The 14,343-nt window shown below is 41.9% G+C and overlaps 1 protein-coding gene across 2 annotated transcripts; it reads right to left on the bottom strand.

The window, feature by feature from the left end:
• Positions 1–679: 679 nt before the first annotated feature.
• Positions 680–14,028, bottom strand: LOC136686077 (cyclic AMP-responsive element-binding protein 1). Of its 2 annotated transcripts, none has more exons than XM_066659574.1 (8): positions 13,906–14,028; positions 8,257–8,369; positions 6,112–6,258; positions 5,264–5,364; positions 4,868–5,007; positions 4,295–4,477; positions 3,327–3,480; positions 680–2,860 (listed from the first exon to the last, which is right to left on the bottom strand). In XM_066659574.1, the coding sequence occupies exons 2-8, from the start codon at positions 8,359–8,361 to the stop codon at positions 2,716–2,718; spliced, it is 975 nt and encodes a 324-aa protein (XP_066515671.1). In that variant the 5' UTR covers positions 8,362–8,369; positions 13,906–14,028; the 3' UTR covers positions 680–2,715. The 2 variants fall into 2 exon arrangements, with proteins under 2 accessions (XP_066515671.1, XP_066515672.1); XM_066659575.1 differs by lacking the exon at positions 13,906–14,028 and adding an exon at positions 13,726–13,876.
• Positions 14,029–14,343: the final 315 nt, after the last annotated feature.

Raw genomic sequence — 14,343 nt, 5'->3', positions numbered from 1 at the left:
TAAAGTCAAAATACGTCCAAAACAGAGTCCTGCTTGGTTCAACTCTGTGTTTAGGTTCTCCTCCATGTTGCAGATTGGATGGGGCAGAGTCACGTGACTACAGTCCAGTAGAGTAGTTTTAAAGAGACAGTACATGAACACAGTGTGGACGACTGTGATTCATTTTCCAGTGAGACCCTTCCCACTGCACCATGCTTTCCATCAGCCACAATAAGAGACCCCCCACAGACTGAGGATCCCAGCTCTGGAATGAAGAGCACTCATCAGAAAATAATTGGATGCTGGGAGCAGAGCAGGTTCAAGTTATTCTGTGTCAAATAAGTTATGTGGTGAAAGAAACTGATGTGGGGAGATTACTTCTCCAGTCTGACTCACTCTGCTCTGGTAGGTTCACTGACATTGCAGCCAGAATGGTTTAACAGGATGGCGTTAATATGTGTACAATACAATTTAACGCATGAAAGCCATCGATCACGTTGCCGACATGAGCACCTGGTAGTCAGTATACGCCCTTATCTCCTTGTAATGTGTGCATTTGGCTACTTTAAATGGACAGCACTAAGCTATAGACTTCTCTGGAGCTCTATCCATAATCTATATGATCTTGACCAGTGATAAAAATGACGACAGAATGAGACGGTGCTGGTTTCCACATATGTCTTTTTTATGAAATAGCTGCCGAAAATGCAACAGTCATGGTAGACTAACCACATATATATCTGTACCCTCTATTTACGTGTTGATGCATCAAATACAAAGACATCAAATTCATATTCATTGTGACATAATAATGCAAAAAATAACAATAGAGATATCAAAGTTAAAAATGATATACAAAAACCAGGTTTAAACATGCCATAATGCCAGAAATATTAATATTTATATTAATACTTGTTATACAGGACGCTAGTCCTCTCAGCTGCTTAAGATGAAGCAAAAGAAAAAACAAAACAAAACAAAAAACAGTATCCACGCTTATTTCAACAGATCCGAGGACAAGTTTTAAAACAATACTAAAAGAAATAGCAGAAGAAATTCAAGTCCGTGAAAAAGTACAAATCTTATCCGCATCGAATCATATCTGTTTGGAATCACTGCTTTCATGACGATTACTTTGGAAACCGAATGTGCACAGATTAACCGAGAACACTGGGACCGTCCGGTTGTGCAAGAACAAACCCAAGCCGGTTTTACAGCCTTGATTTCAGCCGTGATATGTTCCATACAATGTCTGGATCCTGTACATGTACAATGGAGCTGAGTGGAGGGGAATGGGACTGTGCAGACGTCCGGACCATTACACACAAAATGAGGGGCAAAGAAAAATTTTCATTAACGAAAAAAAAGGTGAACTATTTAGTGACTATTTTTCTTTGCACCAGTTGAAAAACATTATAAATGTATCTTCTATAACCTCTTCATTCTGATCAGTGTTGCAGTGGGTCCAAAGTCTACCCAGAATCATTAGGCATACGGCAGGACCACACTCTGGACCGGGCACCACACACTCACTCAGTCACTCACACCTGTGGACATTATCACACAGCCAATTTACTCCCCTACTGACGTGCGTTTGGTCTGTGGGAGGAAGCCAGATCACCTGGAGGAAACCCACACAGACACAGGGAGAACACCCTACACTCTTCACAGATTTCTCAGAGAAAACGTGAGACAACAGTGATGGGTAGAGCAAGTTCATGTTGAGCTCAATCTCATTTTCACCATCTGAAAATAATAATTCATGTAAAATATATTTAAAATAATACATGTACCATTCTGTGTGTAAGGGCCTCCTCTCCTCTGAGTTATGTTTTCAGGTGAAAAGTGTGTTCACCATTTCCGAAGTGTGCAGGGAACGGGAAGGCATCCTGTATCAGACCATGCACCCCATTGGCTAACGGCATTGGATCCAGATGTTTGCTGCTCACAGGAAATCAAGGCTATTGTCCCACAAATGAAATGCAGTCATTAGTCGAAAGCAAAAAATGCACTTGGCTAGAACAATAACATAGTCCTAATATTTCCATGTAATAATGCCTTATATTCACTAAATCTATTTTCATACATTAATCTCTTTCAAAAGGCATCGAAAATAATATTAACGTTTTTTCTGCGGTAGAAATGTGAGTAGGAAGAAGAAAATAGAAAATAAACGCAAACATTTGACATCAAATGTTAGTAACAGTCAGACAAATATAGGTCAAACATTGACACTTCAGGAAATTGCGCTTCTCTTCCCTCGCTCTGTTTCTCTTTGAAGACTTGACACGACTCTGGAGATAGTTCCACACATTTAAACAGCACGACCGAGCTGATTACACCTCTCAGGTTTCTGCCCTTTACAAACAAAATTGTAACAACAACGACCACAACGATGATAACCTGTGTGGGTTTCTTTGTTCCCACCAATCTGGCAACATTAAAACGGGCACAGGAGAAAGTCCTGTCAATTTTCTCGTTAATGACAAGATCCGCTGGAGCTGAGATTGTGGCCTTGGGGGGAGGGGGGTGGGGCAGGTGGAGGTGAAAGTGGGTGTCCCTGCATGTTTCTCGTGTTCGTTCAGGCAGTCTGAAGTGTTTGTTTTTTTTTAATTCCTTAAAAAAGTACATATAGAAAACATGCGTTCCAGTCCAGGGGGCGCTCACACACACACTTAGTCTCCGTACAAACACACTGCAGCCCGCCGAGACGGAGGACAGACATGGACAAGGACGTTACTCGGATTTATGGCAGTACAGGTCTTTCAGAGCTTTCAGTTCCTCGATCAGCGTCTTGTTCTGGTTCTCCAAAACGGCCACGCGGTTCTCCAGACACTTCACGTACTCCTTCTTCTTCCGACGGCACTCACGAGCGGCCTCCCTGAGAGAAAGAGAGAGAGAGAATTAAGAATGGAGAGAGAGACATATACACATCAGGTTTACCATATTTAAAATCTCTGACATATCCAGGCCACTAGGCGTCACAGAACTGTGTCATCACTGGAGAAAATGACTGATTTTACACTTTATAGCCCACTGTGCTTGCACTCAGAGGAACTTGTTCTCCTCATTTAACCCCATCCGTGCAGTGAAACACACATTTACACACACACTAGTGAACACTAGGGAGCAGTGAGCACACAGTGAGCGGTGGGCAGCCCTAACCACTGCGCCCGGCGAGTAGTTGGGGCTAGGTGCCCCTCTCTCAAGGGCACTTCAGTCATGACCTGCCAGCTCTGGGGATCGAACTAGCAACCTTCTGGCTACAAGCCCAGTTCTGACCTTTTCACTTAAACATTACATCAGCTACAGAGTGTCAGAAGATGTGGGCCGCAGAGTGTCTGTACCTGTTCTTCATCAGCCGCACTTCTCGTTTGCGTGTGGCCTCCTCGGCGCCCCCCTGGGTGGGCAGAGCTGGGGACGTGGCCATGACCACTCCCGGAGCGATGGTGCTGGCCGGCGCTGTGCGAATCTGATACGCCTGAACGTCTCCTGAAGCAGCTGGACAGGAGCCAGACAAATGAACAGTATTAACGGTGTATTGGGACACATCCACCTAGTAAAATGTCAAATAATTTTAATAGATATTATTAATATTATTATATAGTGAATCTCATATGAGACAAAAGTGAATCCCATTTTCCCTCTTGCCCTACACCGCTGAGCCCTCTACGGCATTTTTCTAGGGGTGGGTGGGGGTCTCAGCTCTTGTTGGGATAGAGGGGTGGGGTGAAGCGTGCAACATGGCCCTCCAAACTGGGATTTTTCAGATGCCTCTTTCACACATGAACTCTAGAGAATTTCTAGAGGTCCAGAGATGTCCTGGAGTGGGAATTTACACATGCAGCACATAGCAGGAGATTTTCTGTATCAGATGTACTCTAGAAATGAAACACGCGCCTGAGGCATGGGGGAAAAGCCTGTGCAGTAAGTGAAGGAGAAACTCTGGAACAGTTCCCACGCCATTCATGCACTGACTGGGATTTCACCCGGAGTCTTTACTAGGGCGGGAGGAGGATAAAGTACGGGTAAGGTCAAGGATGAATGTTGTGACTGGTCGCATTCACATACACACAGCTCCTCCATGTAAACTCCAGAACATTTTTGGATCACCGTTCTTGTGTGAAAGAGGCTAGAGTCACACTCCAAATGGAGGGTTATGACGCCTTGTGAATTACCGGCGAAACCCCCAGATGTCAGTATTTTCTCTTTAAACTCTATGATCACCAGTTAGTTAAATGTAGTTTCTCTTTATTTTCTCTTTAAACTTTATGATCACCATGATTTGTGTTGCTGTGGTGCTAGAGTAGCTCACCTTGCACTACTACCTGGTTACTGGGCACCAGGATCTGCTGTCCATCACTGGTCTGGGCGTACTGCAGGATGGTGGTGCCAGGCTGAGCCGCTGCGGCATTAGTCATGGTGAGGGTCTGCAGGCCCTGGACGCCATCTGTGCCGTTATTGGCCAGCTGGATAGCCCCACCTTGTGTAATGGCGACTAGGAGACAGAGAAGAAGACTGAGGGGAAAGGTCCTGATCTGGCAACCCATATTAACAGTTAATAAAAAAGCTGAGGGGTTCTTGTTAGTTTTAAGATCTACCTTTAACTCTCCATTTTATACGTGGAAACGAAGCTGCACAATCTCATTGTTTTGAATTCACTGCATTTGTGATATCACAAAACAAATGATAAACATATATCCACAGATTTAGCCTACTGTCCCTTTAAGCTAAAGGTACAAGCAATATTCAGCTGGATACTTTTAGTTTTTAAAGGCAAACCAATCAGAAAAGAGATCATTTACATAAAGTGGCCTAAAGGAACAGTAACAAAAAACACAGCCTGGGTTGGATAAGTTCATAATATTTGGCAGAAGCTGAAACCTACTGTACTGTCCACTGCTGGTCTGGTATATGGGTGTGGGGACAGTGACTGTGGTGATGGCAGGTGTGGCGTCCTCCTCTGATTTTTCCTCCTCGATCCGTGGCACTCCTGGAGCGTCTGATGACAAGTCATTCAGAATCTTCCTGCAGGGTCAAGGAGAGGACAGCTTCAGACTTTCAGAAGACAACATTTTTATACAGGAGTAGCATTAACAAGGCCTTTTTGTACTGAAACAGCAATTTAAAAGAGAGAAATATTTAAATTAAAAGAACAGCAGGGCTATGACTCATAACACAGCTCTTGTTACCTAGTAACTCTGCGTTACCTACAATAAAAAAGTCTTTTATAGTCAAGCAAACCACTATTAAATACATTCCCTAATTGGTGTAGCTTTTATACCTGTAAGACGGACGTCTGGAAAGGATCTCTCTGCGTTTCTGACAGTCCGTCACACTGTCCACGGACTCCTGTGAGTCCTCACTCTCCGCTACTGTAGAGATCTGTCAACAGAAAGAGACTTCTATATATTAGTGATCAGTAACAAAGGTCACATCTATCACACAAACTCCACTATTTTATTCATCCTGTTTTTTTATTTATGTGGCCTGAGAGTTGCTGAATTTCTCCGCACTCAAAAATGAAGCTCTCTCAATGATTCTTGGACTCAGGCAAAATGTTTTAGCGAGTACAGAACAGCGGTTGTCAAGCTGCTCCTCAATGGCCCTGAGATGTCCATCACATAAAGGAACAGCACAAATACGAGCTTTCTTATGTCTTCGGGGTTCTTTAGAGTTCCTCAAACAACATCTCATACTGTGTATGAGCTAGAACTATGACAGCTCGCTGGTCCCAATACAACTCGAATGCAGTTGTTTATATTTTCACCTAGTATTTTCTAGTATTGGCATGAACATGATGCCATGAAAACTAGCATTACCCAATTATATCACACACAGTGCACATCATTAAGCCTGCAAATCTGGCAGCTAGCAGTGGACATAAACAAATTAGCATTAGCATTAGCATTAGAGTCAAATGATCTTGGCTGACCAAAAAGAGTCAGAATTCCAATCATTCTAATCTGCGACTTATTTTATTTCTCCATGTCATAAGTGAACTTTTCAACCGTTAGTGGTGAAAAAAATACAGTTACAATTTGAAGAATTTCCAGCGTTTTTCAGACCTGGAAAATACAACATTAATATTCAGGCTTGAATGGTGCACAAACTGCACTCTGGGGGACTGACCTGCACCGTCTGGACCTGTGGAGACTGGATGACCGAGGGCTGCGCTGCCTGGATCACGCCGTGGACCTGTACCGTCTGACCGTTTGGAAGCTGCACCAGAGTGACTGTGGGCCCAGTGGTGGTGGCATGACCAGCACCCACACTAACCTACATGGCAATAAACACAGACATAGAGAAAATGAAGTGCTATTTTTAAAAAATAACCACATTAAATGTAAAGTGGACCTCATTTTCCCCCTAATTTTCTCCCCAACTCCTGCTAAATAGGACTGCAATAATAACTTTGCTATTAATTTATCATAAAACATACACACAATTTTTGCCCAGTTTTTTTACATAAAAATGAACGTCACCAGGATGTGAGCTGCTCCCTCTGTTTGGTTCAGTGGTTTTCTCACATTCTCTCTCACAGCAATAAATGATAGACAGCTAACTCTGACTGCTGATTGGCTTAATGAAAGGAACCGTGGAGTATCTGCCCCACCTCCTGCTGAGGGAGAGCACCGTGCTTCAAGCAAATCATGGCCTTAACAGATTTGAGGCAAAAATTCGGAATAAAACTGTGGCGTATGGGTCCAAATCACAACATGGCATTTAGTGTCCAAATACAGGACAGTTATTGACTCTAATCATGTTGGCCAGCAGAGTCAGATTACAGCAACATTTTCAAAGCATGCTATGGGAGGTGAAGGGAGTGTGAGCCAGAGGAAACAGAGGATCAGACTTAAGATCAAGCTTAATCAAGCCGGCACAGATCAGTAAAATAATGATACGATTAGCCCCTATACCAATCCTTGAGATCGGACTGGGACATCCCTATTTAGTATGTTTATGTTTATTTACAAGTTTTTTAAAAATATTTCAATTCCAATGTCTGAATATTCTTAATAATTTAAGTTGTTGCTCTTAAACAGGGTGTAATTAAATAACTATATCATTATTTTTATATCAGTGTCATAAAATTACTATAATATTAGTACAATTTCCTGGAAAATATATCAATCACAAAAATAGCTACTGTGACAGGCCTATCACTAATGCTGAGTTAAACATGCTTGGAGGAGAACATTAAAGGCTAAGCACCAGCTCTATGAAAGTGTCAAACAAATAAATACAGTGGAATTTGAGTTCCTAACTTGTGTTTATTGATAGTCAGAAAACATGTTATTTCTTACTAATTGAAGGAATAAGGTTTAAAAGACCGTTGGTCCCCCCCCCCAACGGTGTTCGGAAACTCTAATAGGCGTCTTGCCTGTGACGTAGAAGGTGGACAACAACTCTAGAAGCTGCACTTAATTTAATGCAAAATGATGAAAAGGTGTGTTGTTTTTGGCTGCAATCATTCAATGTACAGTGGGACATCTGTGAACAAATGGCCCAAAGATCCCAAAATATCCAGAAAATGGACTAAATTTGTCAACTTTAAACGGGCACTTTGGAAAGGACCCTCCGCTCACTCCGTTATCTGTAGCTCATTTCACTGGCGCTTTTCCAACAATATGGGCATGTAAGGACACCAACGAAAGGTGTTCAAGAGCCTCTGTAACATGGAGGTAAACAGGGTAAGGACACTCACTTCGCCTGTTTTAGTTGGTGTTAGTTAACGGTAGCTTGACTTGCTAAACTCGGTGGCTCAGATTATACTCGGCTACGTAGCTGCATTACGGAGGTTTATAGTGTCGGATGAATTCGAGTTCGACTTTGATCACATTTACAAGAATAACGGTACCTCTACATTTGAGTTTAGCTTATTACTAGGCTATTGTCATGAATAATGTTGGTTATTTAGCTAGATACTGTCATAACAGTCAGTCATAACGGTGTTTTACCGCGGTGTTGTTCAGCTGTTGTCCACCAGTGACGTCACGGTCGCGTTCAAGAATTTCCGTAGCGAGCTCGGGTTTTTCCGTCAATTTAATAAAATTGTCAGTTTTAAAGCAAATTAAGCCGCTATTTTCATTTTAATTCATACTTATATCTGTCAGTAACTAAGATAATGTGAAATATTCATGGAGGTCCGTTAAGTGGTGCTTAGCCTTTAACCGCACAATACTGATAGGCCTGTTCTGGGCTACTTTTATGATTCGAGAACCTGGTTAACTTTTGTACATCTTTGTTATGATGATCAGAGTATGATGTGGTTACCTGTGTGAGAGTGGCGATCTGGGCCTGAGTGATCTGCTGGCTCTCTGTCTCAGCCACAGCTGTTTCTGCACCCTGCTGGGCCTCGGCTCCCGACTCCATGGTCATCGAGTTAGCTGCCGAGAGGAAAGAAACTTTACAGCACTTCACCACAATTGGGAAAAAATGACATCACTGCAGCTAATTTTACACCCAGCTAATGTGAAATGACAGACAGGTCTTATTTGCATGCACTATACTTACAGTATATTCATATACATTATATTCCAAAAGCATGAAGGGTATTAATCAGGAGTTTGTCCTAATGACTCGCTCGCTGCTCACCACAACACCGAGCACACAGCAGGGGGAGGGAAGACCAGAAGCTGTTTTTTTTTTTTAGCTTTTTTTGCTCAGTTCTCTTTCTTCTCTGCACTTTTTTTTTTTAATGCGTTTAATCTCAACTTAAGATTCTGGTCCAGCTCTGTGATTGGACAGACACAGACGAGGAGGGTGGGGCTTTTCTAAAGTTAAAAAAATGTGTAAATGCACTGAACAAGGAATGTTTGTTTCATAAAATGTCCCCTGCTTTTGCAAGGCATGCTTACAAAAAAACAAACATGCTGTAAGGACCCAGCACTCTATTGAGTCTTGTATTCCCGCGGGGGGTAACGTGTTCTTAAACAAACACTTCAAAATCACATACCACAGTTCAGCAGATTGCCAGCTGAACGTGCTCCAGAAACTAAGGCAAACTCAGAGAAAAGTCTCTTCTCTTGTCCGATCAACAAGGGAGCAGCTCTGTAATATTGTTTTGATGGTAGTCGGCCCACAATTAACTTTCAGCTTTTACATTGTTTGACGTTGCAAGACTATGAACATCCTGCATCTGTTGCTCTACATACATCATTTGCCCCTTTTTCACCCTGTTGTCTGATGCTCAGGACCCCCACAGAGCAGGTATGATGTGGGATGTTGATCGTTCTTAGCGCTGTGGAGACACTGATGTGATGGTGGTGGTGGTGTGTTAGTGTGTGTTGTGCTGGTACAAGTGGATCAGACACAGCTGAGGCTGCTGGAGTTTTTAAACCCCTCAGTGTCACTGCTGGACTGAGAATAGCCCACCAACCAAACACATTCAACCGACAGCGTACTGTGTCCACCGATGAAGGACTAGAGGACAAACCACACACAACATGCAGTGACAGCTGAGCTGCTGTCTCTGACTTTACATCTACAAGGTGGACCAATGAGGTGAAGTGTCTAACAGAGTGGACAGTTTTTAAAAACTCCAGCAGCAACTGCTGTGTCTGATCCACTCGTAGCAGTCCAACACACACTAACACACCACCACTGCTCTGTGGGGATCCTGAGTATTGGAGCATGACAGTGGACTAGTAAAGTATGCAGAGCCACGGATGAACTACCGTATGAAGACAATGCTGAATTCGGCACCAGAAAAGACAAATCACTAATAAATCACAACTCGTGTCTAGAATGTAAAGGCCAGACGTAAACATTGCTGTTCAGTCTCCAGCAGTTTCTTCCGAAATTGGAGCGGAAGCCTGCCCTTTTCTATCCACTGGGAATACCACTGGACTCAGTGAACCCCAGAGTGGACGTTTTGGTCAGAGACAGAAGCCGGGTCTGCGACAGATGTGTGTTAATAGTGTGTAAACAAACTCTAAGCTAGGAATCCTGTCAGTGTGGCGAAAGGAAATCTCTGTTAGCATTCCAACCCCAGGAAAACATGTGGGCTGTGTAGTAACAAAACATCGCTGTCGGAGCCAATCCTTGTGTCTCCATTTTGTTGATGTGAAAACAAGTTGCTGTTAATCTTCGTGATGAATGAAGGATTGGGAAGGCAAGAAAATTCTTATTAACTTAGGAAGCCATTTCAGAAAGGGCTCCCGGAATTTTCTCCGTCAGAGGGTGGGAATCTTTAGGTACTTCAGGGTTAGGTTCAATCAAGGGCCACAATGCTATTGCAAACTATTGCTTATGCATTTAGATTGTCTAATGCTATAACCTGTGTTTCTCCATCTGCAGCAGCGGTTTGACCACTGGGGGCTGGGGCAGAGCACTAAGGGGGTGAGAATTCAGGTCTGGAAATGTACCTCTATTTTGTTGCTCTTTTTATGTATTTATCAGTTTATTAAATTCTAAAAAGTGTTTTTTATAAAAAGTTCTCTTGTTCATAGGGCTGGATGATGCAGACAAAATGTATTTCTTAATTTTGGTCGATATGATATAATACAATAAAAAAATTAAATTATTGATCAGCTCTACTTGTTCAGTACGAATATTATGAAATAATCCAGGTATGTGTGCTCACTGCCCCCTAGTGTTTACTACTGTGTGTGTGAATGTGTGTTTCACTGCATGAATTGGGTTAAATGAAGAGAACAAATTCCTGTGTGCAAGCACAATGGCAAATTAAGTGATTCAAATTTTAATTCTAATGTGCAAATTAATGTGTGGATCTGGAGGCCACCAATGCACACGCTGTGAAACAAAACCACTCAGTTTTCAGGTCAGAAAACATGGGATGGAACATGTTGTACTGACCCCAAAAGCAATCACCATAACAGCAAATTTATCACTGATGAAAGAAAGCTTTAATAATGACGTTTATCACATTTACATCTGCAAACTAATCCAAAGCAGGAAGCACATGGCAGTGAGGTTACACATAATAATCTTATACTGCAGCAGCGGCACTGAAGAGTCACACACAACAACACTGGCAGCCATCAAATAAGTCTTTATAACCAGAATAGGACATAGAAAAGGTAATCTCAGGATTACGACTTAGTAGCTCTAATGTATGAATTGCTATCTCACAGTAATGAGGTCCCTACATTGTCTCATTATTATATGTCATGATTAATGCATAATAAAATAAAAACAATAATCAGATATGGAGTCATTATTATGAGATAAGTAATTATTTAATGTAACAAGTCAATAAGAAATGCTAAGTCATAATTAAGGGATAGTAACTGAGGCGGCGAATCTTTGGGAATCCCACGATTCGAATCAGAATCGATTCTTGGTGTCACGATTCGATTCAGAATCGATTCTTGGGGTCACGATTCGATTTTTTTCCGATACTGTCAAATCCAAGGGTGTTTCCAAATGGTTACTTTTGGAGAACCGCGGAGGTGGTTGGATTTCTTTTTCTTCATCCTACATACTTTAGTGGTGCAACAACTCGTTTTGAAAACGAGAATCGATTCTGAATCGTTCAATGTTAGAAACGCGATTCGAACTTGAATCGTTTTTTCCCACACCCCTAATAGTAACACAAAATAATGAGAGGCTAAGATGATATGCTCAGTCATTAATGAGACACTAAATACGAGATGCTGACATAGTAAATCAATAATAGGGTACTTAATAATCATTTTGGAATAATACATCATAAAACAACATACTAGGTCATAAATATCAGGTAGTAATTCATAATAACAAGACACTAACATACATTACTGTTATTTTGCGGTTCCACCATTTTGTAGTGATGTGTGAAAACATACAGTGTCTAAAACTCTGCCCTGTTCACTATACAGTGCACTACTTTGGGATTCCGACCATTTCCAGTGTACTCTAACAATCCCAGAATGCACTGCAAAGGATAGTGTACAACCTTTGTACACTAGCTGACACTAGTGGATAGGGGATACACAATGCACTGCATTGTTTATTTAAAAACCTGAATGATAAAGTCTCCAAAATCATTAACTATCCTCCTGAATACAGTTCTCTATAATAGTGCACTTATATAGTGAGTAATATAGAGAATAGTGAATAGAGAGCCATTTCGAGCACAGCAATAGTGAAAAATCTTTAGTGTACACAATCTCAGAATGCACCCCTAGACACTATGAAAATAAAGAGGTAATATCCGCGGAAGGAAGCTAAACGTGTAGTTTTTCCACATATTGGAAGTTGTGTTTGTGTTTCGCCACCTAGCGGCGACAGAATGAACTTGTGCAGCATTTAAGGTTAAAGAGAAAATCCAAATGAATCGATTGCTTATCCCTGGTGTGTATCTGAAGTTTTTGTAACTCGTATTTTGGTTTCTGAATTTGACCTATCGAATTTGAGCAAATTCGAAATATATTGTTTGAATTTTTTAAGCTTTATTTTTTTAATCTGAGTTTATTAACCTTGAATAATAACAGTGAAAACGTGTTCTTGAAAATTCACGGGTTCAAATCAAGAGCAATTATATTCAGATACATATTTGCGAAGCAAAATATCCAGAGGTTGAAATCCGAAGACTTAAATTCAAAAGCAACAAAATTCAGATGCATAATTTCAAAGGTGGAAAGCAGATACCCATAATGCACTGCTTTAGTAAAAACCTGCAGGAGTTAGTGTCTGAAATTGTTTACTAACCCCCTGAATTCATTATCTATAACCACCAGTCCTTCACAGGGCAACACAGACACACACACAATTCGGACACTTTTGAGTCACCAATCCACCTGCAACGTGTGTTTTTGGACCGTGGGAGCACCCGGAGGAAACCCACGCGGACACGGGGAGAACACACCAACTCCTCACAGACAGTCACCCGGAGCGGGAAACGAACCCACAACCTCCAGGTCCCTCGAGCTGTGTGACTGTGACACTACCTCCTGCACCACCGCCCCCTAAATTCAGTTCACTATAATAGTGAGTAATATGGAGAATAGTGAACAGGGAGCTACTTCGGACACAGCGTTAGTCAATAACGAGACACGTAGACATTTAAGATATTTTTCAGTGTCGTATTTACGAGATAATGATAATAACAACTTGCTTTATAATAGCAACTTCATTAAGTCAGTAAAGACACAACAAATATAACTGAGATAGAATGTCGTTATAACGAGATAACATAGTACGTCATAATAACTTTATACTAAATCACAATTATGAGGTAGTAGGGGATAATAACGCGATAAAGTTATTGAGCCGAGTAAGTACGAGATATACGAGGCGTATTTATGATAATTAAATAATTTCAAAATGTCAGTGGATAGTTCTATAATAGTAAGGCTATAATGAGGTAACGTTGCTAAGTCGTAACTATGATATATTAAGGCATTTTAATAAAATAATAAGTCATAATCATGACAAACTCAAGAAGGGGGTGTAAACGGGTTTCGAGAAAAAAGCCTCAAAAAAAAAAAATCAACTATGTAGATGAAGTTGGTGAAGGCGCCAGAAATTAACCGCTGAACCATTTTAAGGTGGAACGCAAAGTTCTGGTGAATGAGAAACTCATATATCAAATACATTAATCCTAAAGTTATTAATCTATAAGAGTAAAACAAGATAATAAACCGAAATAAGCCCAATGGTGCAGCCTCCCTTCTGTTACTCTCCCTCTCTTTAATAAGCTTCTTCCTCCCCTTCTTCATTACTTTCTCAAATGTTCTCCACTCCATCTCTCTCTCTGTATATCTGATTTCTCTCACGCTCCATCTCTGTCTCTCTTACTTTTTCTCTCCTCCTCTATCCTTCTCTCTATCTCTCTCTCCTCTCTCGGCCGCCGCCATGATTTTCTTTGTTCGCTGGCGGGCCGCGGTTGTTGCTGCTGTTTTCTTAAGGCGCCGCGTAATGTATGTGTTTCTCTTCTTCTTCCACCCTCTCTCAGGACACTCGTCTTTTCTCTCTTACCGATCACACGCTCTCTCTCCGTCACTGCCCGAGTCCTCGGAGCTCCACTTTTATTCAGGCCGACACGTAAGAGGCCGCGTCAGGCTACACCTCCGCCGCGTCACCGAGCACAACAACAACCACCGCCACCACCAGCTACAGCAGCACGGTCGAAAAATCCCGAGCCGTGACGGGCTCTGCCGAGTTTCCTCCGAAGCCTGCCCGAGTGTTCACGAAGATTACCGAACGTACACTCGATACAGCAGCGCCGCCGGACTTTCCCGAGCGCTGACGAACGTGCCCGTGTCTTGACAAAAACTGAGAGACCGCTCACGGAGATTACCGAACCGCTGCCGAATCTTGCCGAAGTTATATTCGGGCGTAATCGCAATACTATAAAATTGTGAAAGGAGTTAACGGCATAATCCCTCAGAGACTCGTAATAAAAGCATTTATTAC

Source organism: Hoplias malabaricus, unplaced genomic scaffold (genome assembly GCF_029633855.1).
Source record: "Hoplias malabaricus isolate fHopMal1 unplaced genomic scaffold, fHopMal1.hap1 H_6, whole genome shotgun sequence".
Taxonomy (NCBI): Eukaryota; Metazoa; Chordata; class Actinopteri; order Characiformes; family Erythrinidae; genus Hoplias; species Hoplias malabaricus.
The sequence above is the reverse complement of the archived record's forward strand: the minus strand, read 5'-3'. Positions and strand labels throughout refer to the sequence as shown.